The 21,554-nt window shown below is 45.1% G+C and overlaps 1 protein-coding gene across 5 annotated transcripts in view; it reads right to left on the reverse strand.

Annotated features, from left to right (window-relative positions):
* Positions 1-4,428: 4,428 nt before the first annotated feature.
* Positions 4,429-21,554, reverse strand: part of SHROOM1 (shroom family member 1) — a 40,282-nt gene continuing 23,156 nt past the window's right edge. For 3 of the 5 annotated variants that reach the window (XM_054217696.1, XM_054217697.1, XM_054217698.1), the window contains exons 2-7: positions 15,220-18,132; positions 13,940-14,010; positions 9,921-10,481; positions 9,365-9,518; positions 7,856-8,128; positions 4,429-6,353 (exon numbers count right to left, since the gene is read on the reverse strand). In XM_054217696.1, the coding sequence (XP_054073671.1) occupies positions 6,099-6,353; positions 7,856-8,128; positions 9,365-9,518; positions 9,921-10,481; positions 13,940-14,010; positions 15,220-18,027 (4,122 nt within the window). In that variant the 5' untranslated portion in view covers positions 18,028-18,132 and the 3' untranslated portion in view covers positions 4,429-6,098. The remainder of the gene's footprint in view (positions 6,354-7,855; positions 8,129-9,364; positions 9,519-9,920; positions 10,482-13,939; positions 14,011-15,219; positions 18,133-21,554) is intronic. The other 2 variants (XM_054217700.1, XM_054217699.1) reach the window with 2 other exon arrangements.

Below are 21,554 nucleotides of genomic sequence, written 5' to 3' on the forward strand. Positions count from 1 at the left end.
ACGATACCTGAAAGCCTGCTGGGGCCACCACGCAAAGGTGCTGCCTGGACCAGCAGCCCCACGGCCGGGCTGGGAAAGCCCCAGCCTAGCTGCAGCCCCCCCCGGCCGGCAGAGCTCTGCCCCTCTGGGGCTCACTCAGCAGCCACACCGCGCTGCCAATCTCCATCCTTCCAGCTCAGCACAGGCAGCTGGGGTTTTGTTTTAATTATTACTGGGATGAAAAATACCTCTGATCTTAAGGCCAAGCAAAATAGATCCGTACTGTTAATATCAGCACAGCTTTTGTAGGTCAGAAAGCGGTGCTGGAGCCATTAGCCATCCCACCAGGAGCTGCCCAGGGGCAGGGATCTCGGGAGGGATTGTTTCACAAGTGGTTCCTTCTTGAGGTAGTTTGGGATGTTCTTGTTCTCACATGACAGGCTGAAGGCCATTAGAAAGACACCTGCCTGTTTCCCACACATTTTTAGAAGCGTCTCTTATTCTCTAAATCAAGACTATCAGTTCAGCCCATATTTCCTCTCCGTGGATTTATCTATGAGATGACTCAGCTTCGAGGCTCATGTGACATTTAAGAGTCTCTTTGATAACCTTTAATGCCGTTTAGCACTGAAATTCATGTGCCGCTTCTTGAGTGCGTTTTGTAAAACCCAGAGGTTGTGTGATTCCTACAGCCTGATTATTCGTTAATGTATACGTGGGCTCCCTTCAGGCGCAGAAGATTAGCTTTGCAATGCTGCTCTGGGTTTATTTTTAAAATTTTATTCAGATGGTTGCCATGAATTCCCAAAGCAGAGAGAACATCCTTCTACTTATTAAATGCAGCTCTCACAAGCACCAAATAGACCTTCTGCAGAGTACATTTACATTAACCCCTGCACCCCTCCATTCCTTAATAAGCTCCACAGGCAAAAGTCCCAGAGCATAACGCCCCAGTGAAGAAAATGAGGCCTGGGACTAAAAAAATAATAAACAATCCTTCAGTTTAGTGCCGGAGAGGCTGAAACAGCAGCTCCGGATCCAGCAGTGACTCCCACACACTGCAGTGGGTGTTAAATCAAATTCTAAATGAGCCGCTATGTCTGAAATCCCAGCAGCTGCTGCCAAGGTGCTGTCAGAGGCGGGACGTGATGCTCACTCTGCTCTCGCTGGCCACTCGCTCTGGCCCACACCTGTAGTGCTTGCTCATCTCCCTGGCGCTAGGCAATAAACGGGATCTTTTTACCCCGAAATCAGGCCCACCTGCTTTTGCTCAGCAGAACATACGCTACTGCAGTTTCCTCCCCCTCACTGCTTGCGCGTGGATGGCCACATGAGTTACAGAGATGGTTCCTGGAATCCCACCAGCCTCCCACAGCGTCACCCCCAGGGGAGACCTCGGCTCTCAAGTTTTGCCTGTTCCACCTTCTTCCTTCTCCTCAGCACTATTATTTTGCATTCTTCTCGATGTAGCCGCAATTAATTCAGAGGCCTCGCCGCAGGTCTTGGATAGCAGTCCTCTCACAGTGGCGGGGTCATGTTACCTTCTCCCTGGGATGCTAAGAAGGAATTAGACTTGCAGGCTGCAACAGGAGACTCCCAAGCGTTCCTGCTCCCACTGGGGATTTCCTGCCTGCTCTCCCCAGAGGGTCAGGTAGCAGGGAGCTCCTTCATTCCTTACATTCCCCCAGCACACACGCCTGACTTCGTCTGCATAAGAAGTAGCGCGGCAGGTCTCAGCACTGGTGAACTGCCGAGGCCCTGCAGCCCCTGGAAGCCACCAGCTTCGGGAGGGAGAGCAGAGCATTAAGGCTGCCCTGGTCTCACGCACGCTGGGCACAGGCAACTCGGTGTCATTTGCTGGAGAAGTCACCAACGGAAGGCTAGTGAGTGGTGATATTAATAGTAATTACGTACACACACCGCACAGGGTTTCATTTCCATAATCCTTACATTTGCAAGATTTGCAAGATTTGCCTTCCCAAGATCACTACGTACTGCCATTTACAGCCCAAATATCAGATAACAGTCTTCTGCTTGTATAGGGTCAGACAATAGCTGTCCAGAGAAGTTTTTCATAGGATCATAGAAAGCGTTGGGTTGTAAGGGACCTTTAAAGGTCATCTAGTCCAACCACCCTGCAGTCAGCAGGGACATAGAATCATAGAATCGTTAGGGTTGGAAGGGACCTTAAAGATCATCTAGTTCCAACCCCCCTGCCATAGGCAGGGACATCTCCCACTAGATCAGGTTGCTCAGAGCCCCATCCAGCCTGGCCTTAAAAACTTCCAGGGATGGGGCTTCCACCAACTCTCTGGGCAACCTGTTCCAGTGTCTCACCACCCTCATGGTGAAGAACTTCCTAACACATCTTTAATGGATCACATTGCTCAGAGCCTCATCAAGCCTGGCCTTGAATGTCTTGTCTGAAGAAGGGGAGCTGGAACTAGATGATCTTTAAGGTCCCTTCCAACCTAAACCATTCTGTGATTCTATGGAGTGTGGGATCAGTGTTGTAAAAAGAAGGTGCTCTGCTCTGGCCATCTTGGTTTCTGCACTCCAAGAGGGAGGAGAGGAAGGCAGAACAAACGGGGAGCCGTATGAACGTGACCGCAGCAGTGCTGGCCAAGGCTGGGGTCGGGGTCAGCTGCCTCTGCGCTGCAGCAATGGCAGATGCAGCAGGTACTCGGGGTTTTGGTCTCTGTTGCTGCAGGAACCTGTGGAAGGAGGCACCCAGCTGGAGAAGGGAGAGCCCGGGAAGGCTGTAGGAAATCTGTTTACAGAGCTCCTCAGGCAGCTTAGGCTGGAATATGAAGTCTTCTCATGTCATGTCCCAGAATAAAGTTAAGAGAATATCAGCTAAACTGCATGACTTGAAGTTGGGAAAAACATAAGCAAAGGTTATTGGTATGGGGATGTACTTAGTGCTTTAAATACTAAACCTTAAGAAAAAGGTAGTCCTCTTTTTTCCCCAAATAGGATTCAAAAGCAGGTACTTAACCATTTCTTGACTTCAGTCCATACTTCCAAAGACTACAGCTGACCGGAGCGGAGAGGGACACTTACTTTACGTAAAACAGCTGAGCTGCAGGATGATTCAAGGTCTCACTCACTGGGACGGCATCTTGCAAGCCCCGTGAACAAGCTCAGTCTGCACGCTCCACTTCAGAGAAAGAATTTTAAACAAATAATGTAAACTGATGTAAAGACAAGATCACCCAGAGGATGCAGATGCCACCTGCCTGACGTGGTCCTCTCTGCCAGCAGCTAAGATCCCTTTCTCCTGCAGGCAGTGGCTTTCACCAGTCCCAGAGGCACCCAGGGCTGCTCCTAGCTATTAAAAAGGACCCTCAGTGAAGCTCTTAAGAGGGGATCAGATTAAATCATTATTTGCATTTGCACATCAGACTGTGACTTTAAAAGCCCACATCTTAGTATGTCGGAGTGCCAGGAACGCTGCATGTGACTTACGTCCAGTATGAACTACCATCGTTACCTTGGGCTTGGCCCCCAGTAATAAATTGGTAACAAATGATCAGTACCAAAATTGGGACCCACCTGACAATCCAGACCTGCTGGTGCTTTGGAAAGGGGGTTTCTGCTTGGCAGCGAGGAGGTCTCCATGCCACCCCTGTATCCATTTTTCACTTTGCCTGAAATTCACAGCTCTAACAAAGTAACAAGGAGCACAGATATGTGACTTTTTGGAAAAGAGATTAAAAGTTATTTCTGATTGTTGCTCTTTGAAGCATACCTGTGAATGCCAGTCTGGGAGGAGCAGCAACCATCCTTCCCATGACAGGAAAGACCAAAAAGACAAGAGAAACTAAACAGGGCAGACCCATTCTTCCCCTTAAAGGCAAGCATTAGCTTCAATTATCAAACGTTTCTTTTCCCATCTGGTGGATTTTCCTCAACTAGGGATAATAATAACAGAGCGCACCTCCAAGTCAGGTTTCTCAAATAACGCAAACAGCTCATTTAACATATTTTTTAAATTCTCCACTGATTCCGTTAGCATCAGTTCCGTTATTTTAAAGACGATTTTCAAAAGGCAGCTTTCAGATTTACATATGAAAAGCCTTCTGAGAACCACTGAGCAGATCTGCTCACAGGAACTACAAAGTCTGGCCATTTTTCCCCACATGTTAAGGCAATAACCACAGAACACAGGGCACCTTGGTCCCTGCACTCCTGCAGTTGCTTGTGTCCAAGTGAAAGCGTGTTTTCAGCATTAAGCACAATCTATTTTGTTCAGATCACTGGAACAAAATGTTAATATTCCCGAAACTACTCTTTGCTATGTACCATCCACTTGCACGCTTTATTGCAAATACCTTTACTGATAGTTGGTACACATCCTAAAACTGACTTCTGGTGCCAAGTCTTGGCAGCCTTACTCAGCATGCGATGTTGTTTCTCTTGAAATGTGGGCAGGGCTATAGATACGGGCACTTCTGCATAAATATGCAAACTTAGAACAGAACAATGCTGCTTTGTTGGAGTCTGGACAGCACCTGATGATACGCTTGTTTATTCTGACGACACCCTTGGAGCCTGGCAAGCCCTTTGTGCTTTACTGCGCTGTCCGGTAACTCCCAGGCCGCTTCTCAATTTGCTCAGGGGCAAGTGCAGCGCGTTGTACCCTCTTTGGTGCCTCTTTCAGCAGGCAGGACTGTTGGCACGTTATCCGTAACAAACATCACTCACGCAGAACGCCTACAGTGGTCTCCTTTTCCTACGCTGCCATTTATTGATCAGTTCATCCATGTTGCCCAGTGGGTAAACTCAGATGAAGAATGTGATGTGAGGTAAAACGAACCCAATCTAAACGAACCCTCATCAATCTAAACCCATACGGAGTCCCCATGTTGCGTGGCTCTGTGTTTATTGAAAGCTCACGCAATCCCAAAGGAGAAGATGCCTCAGAAACAGGACAGTGATGGTCTCTCAGTGGTGACGGTACTCACTGTAGTCAGGACACACACCACTAGTGAAACATTTCTTGGTGAAGCCCAACATCATAAACAACGAACATCTCTTTTGCCTATGGAAGAAACCTGAGTTCAATCAGGAGCCGCCTTACTCATGGTCTAGGTAAGTAGCCCAGATGGAATATTCCTCTCACTGAATAATTAAACAAACAAAACACACTCAAATTTTAAATACAGCAACGTTACTGGCTTGACTCAACACACAACATTAGTTTAAAAGATTTTTTGCCAAGGGATTTATATAAAGCCTCATTGAAACTGAATAATTTCCTCCACTCGTCCTACCTGCCTCGTGCTGCCGCAGAGCTTCCCCTCACGCTGAGCACCTCCTTGTGCACGCCAACAATTGAAAACTACCTAAAAAACAAACCCCTGAAGGTGCTGCTTGAAAAATAAGCACTTTGAAAGCATAGCAAGGACTTTGCAAATGACTGTGCAGGAATAGGTTTCAGAGTTTATCATTCCCAAAAGTGCTCATTCAAGCTGCCTCCGTCAACGATCGGCTCTTTTTCATGTCAACAAGGACCGTTCTTTTTTCTGACCTCCTAAAACTTGCTACTGAACAGCCTGCCGGGATTATGCAGAGCCAGGAAAGACTCATGGATGGCAACTGCCAAGAAAGGAAATAATTATTTTCTTCCATTACAGTGTATTTTTACTGTGTCATACATATAAACAGTACAAACGAGGAGTTTCGCTGAAATGGTCCATAACATTTCCTATGGCTTTGTGCAATCTCCAATTCAAATTTGAACACCCACATCATTTTTCATTTCAAACACTCAACCCACCCACAAGAGGAAAATATTTGTATGGTTCTTTTATTGAGATTATGTCAATCTGGAAACAGATGGACAGACAACAAGAAAGGGAAATATGCGCCAAGTTAATAGGAGCAACACATCCTATCAGTCATTTCCAAAATGCAGTTTGCTACATATGAGAGATGTTGTCAGTTGGGCTGTCCAAAGGGGAAGGAAAGTCCAGCGTGTGCCCAGAGCATCTAAGCACTTGTCGATAGCGTGGCACTAACAGGATTGCAAGAATTCACCAATCCGAGCACCTGGGGATTTCCAGGGAAACATCACAAATTACGATGTGTCAAAACGAATGGGCGGTTCGTGGGTATTAGAGGGGGATGCTTTTCTCAAGACTTCCTAATTGTTCTTCCAAAAATTTAATCTGCTCTTCAAGGTCCTTCTGTTCAATCAGCAAGGAGGTCTTGAGTTGAACAAAGCGCCGGTAGTCCTGGAGCTGCTGGTCAGTCAGGTATTTGGCAAGGATGCCAGAGACCACTCTCTCCCTGCGGTCTAGATTCTCTTTCAGGTCTTTTGCGTCTTCCCGCTGTCTAGACAAGAGCTTGTGCCGTTCGTTCAGTGATTGCTAATAGGATGAAAAAACAAAGCAGCACACTATGAAAACTCATAATTCCTGGCAGACTCTAGATCTTCATTTGGAAGCCACAGTCGATTTAGTTTAATTACTTCCTCTTGTGGGCTTTGTGTTCCACATGAGTTTTTTCTTGATTGAATTACTCATTCTTGTGGCTTGTAAGGTAAAGGCACCCAGTAAAACCCATCAAGGCTCTCTTCTTCCATGCTGCCCTCAGGAAAAAATTCAATCTACTTAACATTCTGTTAATTTTAGACTCTCCTGTATCAATCTTCTTTCAATTAGAAGCTCTTTAATGCACATATCTTTGTATTTTGTGAGTTGCGTGTGGCCAGAGTGCCAATGTCATATTAAAAAGATAGTGTAACTTCTATTAAAAGGTACATGCAATAAAATAACTTTGATGGAGACAGTAGCTGTTCATTGAAGGTTTCTTTTTATCAAATCACAAGAATCAAGCCTTGCCTGTTCTACAGGATTTTAATACCTTTGATATTTTAGCTAATTCTCTTTCAGCTCTACTGTTCTTCACAGATTTTCTGTAAGTGTACCACAGAGCGATGGTCACCATCGACACCCTAAAAATGGAGTCAATGATCAAGACCACTGGTTTTGCTAACATGGGGGCAATTGCAGCCACTGGAAGATAGTTGTAAAAATGCTGGCATGTAACCAAGTCTTTATTGAGCATGTTTTTCAAAATCTTGAATAGAAGATTTTAATGTATTTACTATGAAGACTATAAACGTATCACTAAAGAAACAGCAGCCCTCTCTACCCCCCGCCAACCACCAAGTCTGTTGGCCAAAGTCAGCATGAGATACTGCCCCAAATTATTCATGTTAACACGACTGACATTTTGGAGCGGGTAGATCCTGATCCTCCATACCACACTGCACGGCAGGACTCTTTTAGTGCCTTTCTGCATGTAAACAACGATAAACCTCTAGAGCTACAGGTCAGAAGCAGCGCAGCTCCAGGAAATCCCAGCTTTTCTAACTCTCTGCTTTTCTAACTTCCAAATGAGAGATAACAGCAGGTATTGTATTGATAAAAACATGCCTAAAAGCAATAAGGACAGCGGGAAAGCATCATTCCTGGGATAAATTTGGCTTGTCTTCTCTAGCAAAAAAGCGTATATCAGACTTGAAAAGATTTCCTGGTGACGTGAGACAATTCCTCACTTTCCAGCAAAACTGGCTAGTTGAGTTAAACTACAGGGAATTTTGTCTCAAGTTGCGACCACATCTTCTTCCTGCTTGCTGTAGTTAAGACAAGCCCATTAAGTGAAATACAATATCACAGGCAGTAATTACTGTGGGGAAAAAAAAAAAAAAAAAAAAAAAAACAACAAAAAGCCCTCTGAATCTGGCTGGGATTCCCGTATAATTTACAACTTTCGTTTAGAGCTGTCAGACAAATGAGGTGAGCACAGCCCCACCTGAAGAGAAGTGAACAAACCAAATTAAATACCCTGCTCGTTTGTCCCTCACCTTCTCTTCAGCATCTGTATTGCCATCAATCCTCCTCATGGCGTTTTGGACTCGGGCAAGGCGGCTGGACAGGCAGAGTAAGAGGCTCACAACCTTCTCCAGGTCCCCGATGAACATCATGTAGCGCTCGAACTCGTTGGGCTTGCAGAGTTCCCGCACCGTCACCTCCAGCTCCTCGCCCTGCTCCGCACACTCCCTGGCTTCAGAGAGGACGAGCTCCCTTTCCTCCCACAGCGTCCGCAGCTTTGACCGGAGGCTGGAGATGAGTTCCAGCTGCAAAGGGTTAAAAAAAAAAAAAAAAAAAAAATCATAGAAGCTGTTATGGCCGAAGAGAATCCATATCATTTCTAGAGAATGGATTTTCCTCACATTGTCTTTGCCAAATTTTGCCGTTTTAAAATAATTTTAAGCTCTAGGAAAGAAAAAAAAGGAAAAATTTTCTAAGCTGTACTTAATTCTCAAACTCTGAAAAGCAAATTACTGGTAATCGCCTTAACTAGTGATATAATCCCTAGCTCAGAGAGAGCTTCCAATCAGTCAGAAGTGAACTGCAATAAAGATTACAACATGATTACACATGGTTACGCTCTAAGACATGAGCATGAAGTCACAGCTCTATTACCAAGCTTTACGAGAACTGACTGCAATTTCGTTTATGATATTCACAGAAAAAGTCCATTCCATGGCTGATTCAAGCAAGCCATGGTGCCTGTGCAGCGAAGCAGAGGCGGCTGTTTGTTATGGAAATGCTGACATGGAAAAAGGCCCCAAGAGAAGGTGGGAGAAGATCCCTATCAGCTTTTTTGTAAATCAGCTGACGCCACCACGAACAGGAGCGGCAGCCAGACAGCGGGTACCAAAACCATCACCGTGTGCCCAGCAGGAGGAGCTTCAGGAAGGCAGATTGTCATTACCTGGGCTGGGGCATGGCCAGGTTCCTACAGGAAAAAAAAAAAAGGTATCTAATTCTTCTACATCTCGCCCTTCCAAGCTGCCGTGTTTCTATCGCGGTCCAGCTATGTCCAGGCTACCTCTATTCCCTGCGTGTATGGAAATTAACAGGGCACTGCAGTGCGCAGAAACTGCTGCCAATTCTCTCAAGAGTAAAAAATATTTCTTATTTAGGCTGCCAGTTATAATGAATTTTACAGATTTTGAGACCAGATTTGAGTGCTAAACCGTGAGTCAGCTACTGCACAGGAGCTGGCCTGGCACGGGAACGTATAGCCAACTCTGCATGCTCATTCCAGATCCAACCTATCCCTGAGGACCTGCTGAAGAGAAAAGTATGTGGGAGGAGAGATCTGAATCAAAGCAGGCAGGATTTAAATACCACCATTTATGATCAGTATGCCAATTTGCCAGGACTTTACCTATAAGCAAAAATGGACTCAAAGTTATCTGTGAAACATTATTATTGGGATACAAGTAATGAATAAAAATATCCACAGTAATAACTTCTTTGCTGTGGTGAAGAAACTCTAGTTCCTCTGATGTTCATCTACCCACTTTCTTAGACGTGATGTCATCTAGGTCATTTGTGCCGTCTCTGCTCCTGTTCAGGACTTGATTTCCCTTAGAGGTAGGATCTTCGCTCCTTCGCTTGGCATAGCGTTCAGATTCACAACATTCTTCTGTTGCATCTTTACTGCTTTTCCTGCTACTGGAACAGAAAATAAATACCTGTAGCAAGCTGAGTTTTGTTCTCAAACATTGTGTTCATGGTTTTATCCATCCTGACTTCAGAATTACTCTCCTCACTTCTCACAGCAGCATTTTTTCTATTTTTTTTAAAGATAGAGAGCAAAAGATTTGCAGCCCAGGTTTGTCACAGTCCCTTTTAATAAGGTATCTTCAAACCACATTTCTTCTGTCATATGCCCATAGCCTCAGATATTTCTTGCTATGTAAATCAGAAAGCTAAAATATTTTGCTAGTTAAATAAATATTAAAAAAAAAAATGCTCATCATCTTACTAGTAGTACATACATGGTATTTCTATGCTAAAATAGTCTAAAATACTAGATAATTGTTTCTGTCTACTTACTCTTTCTGCTGCACATACCGTACGTCTCCCTTTTTTCGGTGTGATTTATCCAGCACAGAAACATTAACAGGGAACAGACCCTCCATCAGGTCCAAAGCAGTTTTTCTAACAGGATGAGGCATGAGAATATCAACCAGAGAATGGTCTTTGGCAACGATCTCCATAGCAAGTTCTTCATAGCGCTGGTCCTCAGGAGACTGCAGTCTCCTTTGGGGCAGATCTGTCTCTGTCTCGGGGAGAACGTCATCTTGGCTATCGTGCACGGATGTCTCCTTTGCAACTAAACCCTTGGCTGTATCTTTGTCTGCCGGGTGAGGCTGAGGTAACGCTATGTGGCAGGGCAGTACTTGCTCCGGAGGAGCTGCAGGCTGCTGCTCTGGATTTATTAACGCGTTGCCATTCAGAGATGTAGTGCTGCATTCCTCCTCCACCTGAGCATCTTCCTCGCCTCCGCTTCTCGGGACAGGACTAGAAGTTTCAGGAGTCAGCCCCTTCATATCCTGACAACACGCACATCCAGTTATGGCACTGTCTTTACATTCATGATCCTCACATCCATCTTTCTCAGGATCACGGAAACTATAAGAAAGAACACACTTCCTTTGATTTCAGACACTTCCTCTACAATAAATATTTTTGCAGACTGTTTAAGCAGCTGCAGGTAATTGTCACTATCTTTCCAGCTTTCTCTTTTTATTAAAGGTTTCTTAATTAATATTCCATAATAGCTATTAATTGTACTTGGGAAAAAAAGGGAGTATGTAAAATGTCTCGCTGCACCGGATTGTTTGAACCCCTATTAAACTTCTTTGTCTAATTATGACCAACATACATGTTTTCTGAAATAAACCCGTGGTAAAAAGTGCCCTAAATGTCACACCGATGCTGTTTGGCAACTGGATGAAAAGCACGCAGCATCCCACCGGCCATGGCGAGCAGCTGCTGGCAGGACGAGGCACTTGCAGGGACCAGGGCTTGCCGAGACCTTTCTGAGGCCACACCTGGCACCACCAGGCCGCCACAGGCACTTTGCGTTTCCCTCCACCAGCCCTCTCGTAACACACTGACTATATTGCAAGAGGGCAAATCTTTACTGACTTGTTCCTTACACCTTCTTATTTCTATAGCAAGAACGTTTCAGCCCAAGAGTGAGAACTGGTTTACGCCATCACTGTCTCCTGTGCATCAATTCTCAGTCCTTCTTAGAGACCACAGCTAGTGCTTCCTCCTCTTAAGAACTGAATGCCACCACAGAGGAAACACTTCATCTGAGGCTTCCACTTTGAAAAGGCCCTTAGACTTAAGTAAAAGTTTTACTAAATCCTTTCAGTTAACCATTTTGAGATCAAACTTCTACTCTTGAGTTGGCCAATGCACGTCTGACTCAGTGCTTCGAGTTTTCTGACATGACACTTCCGATGGAAAAAGCTACTGTCTGCAAGGCATTAAATAATTATATTCATGATGACAGAATAAGTAGATGTATGTAATTTAAAAATACACTTTGGACCAGAACTTGCAAGGATATAGGGGCACTGTTGAAAACAAGATGACTGGAGCACACATAGACCATCTTCTGCAATCACTGACGTGCACATATACATCCATGGAACTGCTTGTGAAAACAGCCAGTGCATCTGTGTATTTAAATACTATTGTATTAAACCTATTTCTTCCTCTAGCAGAATTTTTCATAACTTAAAAGGATTATGAGGGGACAGTGGAGAGGAAAGCTAGAGGGATTAGATGGAAGGAACATCTATAAGGCCTGATTTAACTATGTTAACTTTACCTACAAGCTTCAAAGTTGTAGGCACAAAGCAAAAATTTTCTCCCTCAAAAAAAGCAGACAGGTTCTGTCCACCGTTGCTCAGCTTTTTCTCTAAGGTCGCATATAAAGGCGATGGCAGCAATCGCTCCTTCCTGCCCCTAAAGGTACTCGTTAAGCCCATCTCTATGGATGGCGTCTTTCCTAAGCCATACATGAAGGTAGGAATTTTCTTTCCCTGACAGAGACCGGGGCAGTGGAGAGCCATGAAGAGAGGTAGCGCCTAACAGCGAAGACTGCTGCTCCCCCAGCGGAGATAGACACACACGCACACAGAGAATAGTTTCTAGATTCAAGAAAATACCAGCAGACTGTTGTGCTAGGAGAGCTTCCACATGCTTGGACTATTATATTTAACGCCACGAGCCACACACTATCTCCAGCCGTTGCTTGTCTGGGCAGGTTTCCCGAGGCAGACGTGGATGCAGAGTGCGGATGGTCCGCAGCCCAGCGGGGCTCACCCGGCACAAGCTTCTCATGTGGCCAAACCGAGGGGCGCTGTGGCTCATCAAGGAAAAGTCTTGCTATTTCATCGTCTCTCACAGTTTCCCTTCTTCCAGCTCTACTCTGCAGCTTTAACGCAGTCATTTTAGCTTCTCATCAAAAAATGAAGTCAGCTTGGCAAAGGGAAATTTAATCATAGTTCGTACTAGATAATGACTAACAATGTCACTTAGAGATATCTATTATGTGCACATTTTCACTGCAATTAAAAATAAAAAACTCATTTGAGCTTAACTTGAACTACCTAGTTCTGATGATTTAGTGATGCCATTAACACTGGAAAAGCCTTTCCATCAAAAACGTGCTAGAAATACCCCCTGCAGACACCACCACATCGCAATGCGATGCTGTACTGTGACATATAAATCAATGTGATGATGATACAATATTGCGATCATGGATTGATAAGTGTTTGTGGAGTGATTGACGATGAAAAGAAGAGCCACAAAGACACCCAAGAAAATCACCACAAACATGGCTGGGCCTTATTCTTACTCATTCTCAGGCCCCATTGCAACGGCAGCGGGTAGGACCAGCTTGTGGGCTAAACCAGCCATCTGCAGCAGTTACCACGGAAAATGGGTAATATCAGTGGAAACTACCTCTAAATTGTATTGTGCAATCAGATGGATGCAAAATATGCATAAGAATGTCCTCAAGGATTTTTTTCACTAGCCCCCAGACACCATCGGGGTAGGTAATGATCACAGCGTGCTCTTCCTGCTGGTCCCAGCTGGAACTTTTATTTGAGTAATTAACACTGCAAACACGCCCAGTCTAGTTGTTGAGCCACGGCTCAACAGCACTTTCTGGTGGAGGAAAACAGAGAAAAATGAGATACAGCTGTAACAGAATGAAACCTGTACTTACAGCTATTTCCCAAAGATTATCATCTAAATTAATTACTAATGAAACCAGTTCTGGATTTCTCATCTTTTCATTACTTCGAATATATTACAGAGCTATGATCAAATATGTTTCTGATGTTACTGTTCTGTCCAGAACTTCCAGTGACACTCATGCTGACCCGCTAAACCTCTTAGCTAAACCAGGAAATCTGAGGAAAAACTTCAAAATCTTAGTATAAATACATATTTTTTTTCCTAATATAATCAAGCCTCCAGAAACCACTGGGAGCTTTTTGCATGACTGAAGCAGTGGGAATTTTATTACTATACAAGTGTCAGCGTCACCGCCTTGGCGAGACAAAGTTCAGATCTTTTTCTCCCCTGATGCTCCTCAAAGAAGAAAAATAAATATGGAGTGTTAACGTACAAACTTCCTTGTTAGCTATGCGTAAATGGCACAGTATGTTTTTTCCTTTAAAAGAAAAACACACCAAAAGCCCCTATTACACCACTCTGCGAGCAGGTGTATTTTTCGAGACTGGGGACATCCGAGCTGTTGCAGATGCCGTTTTTGCCGGAGCTCAGATGAGGGAGCTGCAATCTCAGAGATGTGAAGGAGCACGGCTGCCGCGGGGAGAGCGGCTCAGGTTCACTCTGCATTTCCACTTTTGCTCCACACCCTAGAAATTATTTTAAAGACTGTCCCAAAATGAAAAAAAAAAAAAAAAATAGCGTAGTGGATGAGTATTCCCGTCTGGGCAAAGGATCCCAAGACACAAGGACAGACGCAGACGGACGTGGCTGCCGCTGGAGATCACACATCTCAGACACAGGCTCTACCCTGGGCGCAGCCTTACCTGGGGGAGCCGAGACAGCTCTCACAACGCCGAGCCGGTGCCGCCTCACCACCGCTGCTTCCGTAAGGCTCCTGGAAATGAAAACAGCACACTGGGACAACCAGCATTTTCAGGCTAGGTTTCATTCTACTCCCCTGTTTGTTATCCCCCAAAACAGAAGCCAACAGTAGATCTCCGAGTAGCTACACCAAGGTTTGTATTTTTGAGTTTATCTATCTCTTTTTATTAATGAAGTTGCTATTACACTCTTCCTAGGTAACGTCCGTCTCTTTGTCCCAGAAAACCAAAGAACAGCTGGCAACACAACAGATACTCTCACTGACTCTTACAATTCAGAAAGTAGGCAGCATGGGTGGAACTCTGTCAGCCTCTTCAGTTGGGTAATTTTAATAGCATATTAGATTATTTGTTTTCTGACCCTTTCATCTTCTTTATTCTTCTTAACAACAATATTGACAGCTGCTGTCCTTCAAATTCAGGGGCCAAAAAGGTTGGTCATTTATAAAAATCTCTCTCTAGCAACCTTTTCTGGGATAGTGCTGTAATGAAGTTGCTGTAGTTAACAACAGTCGCTGCTGAAATGCGAGCATCCTGCGTACAGCACGTGTTCTCTGCAAATGCATCTCCCGCGTGCCAGACCCCGCGCACACCCCTCAGTGGCTCCGCAGGGGACCCTCTGGCGCCTGGTGTTGGCCCACCCTCGAGCGGAGCCCCCGGCACTCGCACAGCGTGTCCCTTGAAGCAGACGCTCCTCTTCCTTCCTGCCCGTCCCTGTGCCCTGCTGAGTGGTAACAGGGAACTCGCCCAGCCCACGCACCCTTCTCAGGCAGCTGCTGTGAAGTTCCCATCCGTATGCAGTTCTCCTATCACTTTTCACATTAAAGAACGCCTCGTTTGCCTGCAACACTTTCTTACAAAATACTTTCAAGAATAATGAATGGTTACTATTAACCATAAGTATTTAATGTGTTAAAATTGGTAGCACTTCTCCCCAAATCCCCCTGTATTATTTTCTCCTGCACACTGCAAAGCAGAGCATGCGTTTTGCTTTCCAACAGCTACACAGCATTTCCTCTAGATTGAGCAAACGTGGCTTCTCTTCCACATCCATCATCTCTCTATTGCACGCTAAAAAAAATAATTAATAATAAATCAAGTCTTAATCCCTAATTTGTGATGTTCAGCAGTTTTCCATGGGTATAGTCCCACAGTTCTCTAAAACAGGTAGATAGTCGTAACTTGGACTCGAACACTAATCACTAACTTAGCATCTTTCTTACCTGTGTGGAAGGAGGAGTCGATTTTGACCCCTCGCGAGCTCTCCCCGATGCGGGATCGCCCGCCTGCGGGAGGCTTTCGGCTGAGGCACACTTGCTGCTGCAGCTCCCGTCTGCTGCGCTAGGAGACGGGTCGTGCTCAGAGGCGGCTGTTCCAGCAGCAGCAGGGCTGGGATCGCCCCCACTGCTCACGCTCGGGGGGGGAGCAAAAGCCAAAGGAGGAGAAACATCTGACGATTTTTCTTTAGAGATAACTTGGCAGAAAACCTCAGTGTTTTGCACCTTCCTGCTCCCGTTTGGATTGGAAACCTTGCCGGGAGGCCATTTGGGATGCGACAGCCTCTTCTGCAGGGGTGGCTTATGCAGTGGGAGGTGCTGGGAACTACCTGGCCTTTGATTAATCTTTCGCTCCATGTATTCCATAAGTGCAGTATGCTGGATTTGTTTCAGCTCTGTCCTGGAGATACTTGAACTGGAAAGTGCCCTCCCTCTGTTCTCCAGAGTCTTTTTCCTAGCTGCCACTGTATCTTGCTCAGTGATTTCATCCCTGACTTGATTCCATGATACTTCCTTATCTGCCAGCTGATCAAGTTTCTCAGGTTCAGAGTAACACAGTTTCTTTTGCTCTTTGGTTACCCTTTTCCTTCCGCCTATGCGACCTGTTTGTGGCCTCTTGATTTCTTCATCTCTATTGAAACTTTCCAGGGATTCTAGGTGAGAAGGGGAACAAGGAACAGGATTGGCATCCTCACTTGCACTGGATAAAGAGAAAGACCTAAGGTGTTCAATTGAAGGCCTTTTAGAGGGTTTCTGTCTCAGTCTAACAGGCAAACTCATCTGTAAGTCTTTTCTTTTAAAGGAAGTTTCTCTCAGAACCTTTTTCTGAGCCACTTTAAGTTTCTCTCTATAGTCATTCTTGAAACTCTCCTCCATGGATGAAGCAGGACTCCCAAGAATGAGATCTTCAGTCTCAAGCAGGAGATTGTCAGCACTGTATGGAAGTTGGTGGCTGGTCCTTTGAAGCTGACTGCTTTCCCTTTGGATCTCTAGACACCGCGCTGAAGCAGAGTAGCTGCTTGCTGGAAATGCCTTTGGTGAACTCCTCGAGTCCTCCTGACACCGGGTGAACTTGTGGTGGTGGAGGATGTTGGTTGTTTTCCCCCCAGAAAGATAGTAAAGCATGGGAGTCGTCTGCCTGGTTATTTGTTCACCAGCAGGATCATCCTGAAGCTGTCTTAAGAGCTGTTTTTGAAATTCAGCTTGGCATTTCTGATAAGGAACAGGAGGTTCCTCTTGTTCTAGATGCACACTAAGGTCAGCGCTGCTGTTGGTAGCCTGTTTTTCTTTCTTGACTTCATGTAAAAACCACGACGTGGAATCTTCCTTTGGTCTGAAATAAGACATTTGGTTAGTATTGCCATAGCATTGCTTGTTTCCCTGATCTGACCCCTCACAGCGAGGGTGCTCTGCTTCTGTGGTGCCGCGGCTGCAGGACAGTGACAATCGCTGCATTTTGGCTTGCTGATTACGGAGCGGTTCCTTAACATCGCTCCCAATTTTTCCTTCAGAGTCACAGCACTGATTTTCATCTGTACAACTGGTCAGCTTCCTGGAAGCGTTTTTAATTAGAAGAACATTGTCCATATATTTTATATCACAACTGTCCTCAAACACATCTTGATCCAAGTCTGAACACACCTCAGCAGGGATTGGGCACTGAGCGCAGGGCAAGGATCCTTTTCGGTGGCTGGGCTCCGGCACCACGCTTTCCAGATCTGCGTCTCTGAAAGCTGGCTTACGTATGCTGCAGGGATGCTGTTCGTCTTCTTGTGTATCATTAACTGTGCTGGGGCTGGTACGCACTGGGCGACAGGACTTGGAGCTCATCTCTTCAGGAATTTTGTAAGCAGGAACTGAATTATAAGCAGAAAGTATTTTAGGGACATTTGCCAAAGAGTCAGTCTTTAAATATTCTTGAAAAATGAATGAAGAAGGCCTGCTAAAAACGTGTGGATTGTTTCTCTTTATAAGTTGTTGGGAAGGGCTCCACTCTCCATTTTCCTCCGTCATTAACCCCTGAATTTTTGATATAAATACCTCATTTGTAGAATCAGAAGAAGACAGACCCTTGTTTTCCAGAGTCTTTCTCCGAGCAGCCACTATATCTTGCTCAGTCATCTCATCCCTATGTTGCCTCCATGGTACATCCCTGTCCGCTGGCTGACTGTCCTGCATGCCAGGACCTGGCTGCACACTACGCTCACTGTGACTGCCAGAGTTGTGTCTCCCTCTTGAGTTTTCAAGGTGTCTAGTGACTTTATAGCTATCGAGTCTGGTGGGAGGAGAAGGTGGGGGTGCAGCCAGAGGCAGCGGTCCCTGATTCGAAGTCCCTCGGGTAGGAGTGCTTCCACAGCGTTCAGCGAGGCTGGAGCTGTGAGAGTTACTATGGATGCTCAGGTCTGGTGCCTTGTACAGGTGCAGGCACCTGAGGTCAGAGTTTGCTGCACTGGGATTATAAATACCTCTTACGTATTCTGAGTCCATGTACGATACCTGCTCTGGAGGCAAACAGCAGTTTTCACCATAGCACAAAGGGGTGGGATACTCTGGAACATTTGATCCCCCTGAGAAAGAGCTATAAGCAGAGTCTGCTCTCCCAGGCAGGTGCAGGAGATGGTCTACACCGCCCATCGACTTCACCGGCGAAAGACGATTACTGTTTTCAGGCGAGATGATGGGCTCCACCAGCTCTCCAATCCTGCCACCTTGCCTGTGAGTCCATTGTGCTATCTCATTCCCTGAAGAAGCCATGTTGTAGCATTTCCAGAAATCAAAGTCTGATTAAATGTCCACAAACAAGTTGTTAGAAAAGTGCATTTTTCTCTGTAGTCACATTCCAATAATATCTAGAGGATCCTAAAAAAAAAAAAAAAAAAAGAGAAATGTGAAAAAAAACTCAGTGGGAGGATTCTGATGGCACCTGAGAAGATCAGACAACGAGCACCACACACATGCTCGAGATAAGAACTTGAAAATAGTATTTAGAGCAGCTAGAAGTAAATTTCTGGCTTCAGCCAATTATCAGAACCTTGGAATGATCATTTCCTCTATCACAGAGCAACTGAGTCTTTAATAACAAGAGTTCTCTAGATCTTCATTAAATCTAAAAGACTATACATACAATTAGAAGATGCCCTCTCATTACAACTGCAAAATATCAAGGGCCAGAATCAAAACTAGTTTCTGAATCTGCCTAGAAATAAACCTGAGAGGTTGAAACTCCCAGCTCAGATGCTGCCTCCTCCTGGAGGCGCTTAAATACAACACGCACCTGGTGGTTGAAGTTTCAGTAACTTAAGAGTTGTGCTTCCAAAAATGCGCATAACCATGGGCCAGTGCCTGGCTCTCATCTAGCTCTCATTCGGACGGATGCGGCCCTGACCTAAACGGCATGGGGGTTTGCAACTGCACGACTGCAGTGACAGTACACAAAGCGTGCCCAAACCCCACATTTCCTTCCAGAAAATCTCACGCAGAAATATGAACACATGGACAGTGAGTCAGACACGTCAGTGCCCTGTGGATAACTGTACCGAACAAGCAATGCACAGATTAACCCCAAAGAATTATCAAATATGAAGAAATCATTATTATAATCAATCTTATCAGGCTTCTCCCCTCTCCTTAAAGGCTTCCATTGTTTCTCAGAGAAGCAAGAACCAAATCACACTTTATTTGATGAACGTGATGAAAATGGTTTGTTGTTTAAGTGAGTTTCCGTGCCATTTCCATCCATGCTCAAGAATACATATTTTTGAAAACCTTTCCCAGAGGCTTATAGAAAGTGCCCTGATGAGAGATCGACAGAGTATCTCGATGAGAGATTCTGCGGCCAGTAGCAAATCACAGATTTTAAGAGACAGCCAAATATTTTTATGGCTGATGCGAAGAACTCCCCTGCAAACACACCAAATGTACTAGAAAAATACCATCTTAGTGTTCACGTACAACAAAGACACAACTTCTGTAAAGTCTAGAAAACAGCCTGTGTTTATTAGCAGCATTTGACATTTACTCTGATTGTTATACATGGCGCATGCAGGTTTAGTTTAACAAGTGAGATCCCTACCGGCAGCCCGCTCAATAGGCCAACAGAAGACATGCAGGAGATGGTCACAACTCTACCAGCGTGACCCCCTCAACCGCCTCTGCCACTGCAAACCCCTCTGCCATGCTCACAGCCAGTATGAGCCCCTAACAACAGCCTGGACCTGGCAAGGCAGGCAGGTACTAGCCACAGACCTGATTTAGTAATTTGCATTTAAATGAGTTCTAAAGGCTGATTAGTTATTAAAATAAAGCCAATAGTCTTGAAAACCTTTGGTGGCAAACTGCTCCACATGACACACCTTCCGAGGAGATGTAAACTGTTCCAAGTCCTACCAGAATATTACATGTCTGTTTTCTTCAGAGAGGCTGAACTCGCCAGACCTTTCATCTGTCATTCCCAGTACCCCACTTCTGCGGCGGGGCCTCATAGGTCTGGCAGAGAGAGAGGTTTCAGGGGTGATGTTGCTGTTTAATCAAAAAACTTCACATTCCTGCCTTGTTTGAAAGACAGTCCTGGTATCATTCACTTTGAGCCAAAGGAAGAGGTGGACAGGAGCCAAAATACACAAGTTAATCTATAAAGGGAACTTGGACTGGTGGGACACAGTAAATAAATTAACTAGATTCTGGGAAATTAAAACAGCATAACACTGCACAGTGGGAACTTCTGCTGGGCTTTTTTGGACATTTCAGTAAGAAACTGACTCAAGGACGCCCGGAGAAGTTCTCTCTCTCTTTACAGATGATCTAAAATGCAGCTGTGAAATTTAATTGTCTAATCCCTGAATAACAGGGTCACAGAGGAAACATGAAGCATCAACAGCTGATGACGACATTCCCCATCCTTTTCACCACAGTGTGTTGAAGAATTTAAAGAAATAAAAACCTTAGATACCCGCTGAAAGGAAAACCTCGGATTTTCTGAAGCTGCACAGAAAGAGAAGCAGTGGAGGGGATGACCGCACTGACACTAAACGCAGGATCAGATCGCACCACAGCTGCTGTCACACCACCATGGCGGTACCTAAACGAACGGACTGCACCGGAGAACCGGGAGCACCGCAGTGAGCACAGGGTCTTGCCGAACCGGTGGTATCTGGAGGTGCTGGGAGGCGCACAGGACCGAACCCCATGGGAGCCACATTCCATGAGAGAACCAGAAGGCAGATTCCTCTGTCATTCTTATCTCCATTTTTTTTTAATCAAAATTTTGTTCCAGTGGAACTTCTCCAAGCAGCTCAACTACTCGACTGTTGCTATTAATAGACCGAGCCAAGTCTTTGTCTGGGATGTGCTGGCACCGTTCCACTGAAGTTAATGGAGCCACCCTGATTTACGACGAGAATTTGGCTCTAACTTCTCCCAGCTATGTGTAGAATTTAAATAACAGTTGTACTTTGGTTTATGTATATCAATGAGAGTACCCTCTTGGTTTCCTTTACCAGCGGTTCCCAAGATGTCTTTTCCCCTATTATTTCAAGCTACCTATTCATGATTTACAGGGAGGTCAGCAACATAATCAAGGTCTTTTGTCTCAGGTTTTTATGATAAAATAAAAAAAGAAATAATAGGAAATATAATTTCAATATCTTAGAATACCGAGGTAAAAACACCTGACTTGAGAACAGCAGCAGCAAGCACTGAATCCCCATTTGCAGGAGGACACTGCAGCTTGTAGGACATTCCCTCCTCCGTCTGCTCCTCTTGCACAGTCTCTCCCGTAGCCCGTCTGAAGTGACCTGAGCCTTTCCTTCTGCTCCATGGAGAAGTGCCAGACAAGCAAGAGGACTTTCCCCCTGCCTCACTGGGTGCCCTCTGGTCCCACTCTTGCCATGGGCTTGCATTTTGCATATCTGTTTTGCTTAAGACCAAGTTTGCAAATTCTCATCCTTGAAGTGACAGAAAAACGATAAGAACTGCAGTAATATACTCAAGAACAGCAATACACTCTTCTCCAGAAGCCTCTGCTAAAATGTAATGAAACGATACAGTAATGAAACACATGTTAAGGAAAATCTAACATGTTTCTTTGGGGGAAGATGTTTCCTAAACGCTGGAAGCAGAATCGTTGGTCTCAATGTGTTTAAAGAACTATGTGAAAACTGCTTTCTCTGTCACATGGCAAAGAAAAACATTAATGTACTTAAAACTCCACTGACAGTAACAATGGTGTTACTGTTCTACTCAGCTGGTAGGTGGTAGAGCACCCTCACGGACAACATTGTCTC

This window comes from Rissa tridactyla, chromosome 11 (genome assembly GCF_028500815.1).
Source record: "Rissa tridactyla isolate bRisTri1 chromosome 11, bRisTri1.patW.cur.20221130, whole genome shotgun sequence".
NCBI lineage: Eukaryota > Metazoa > Chordata > Aves > Charadriiformes > Laridae > Rissa > Rissa tridactyla.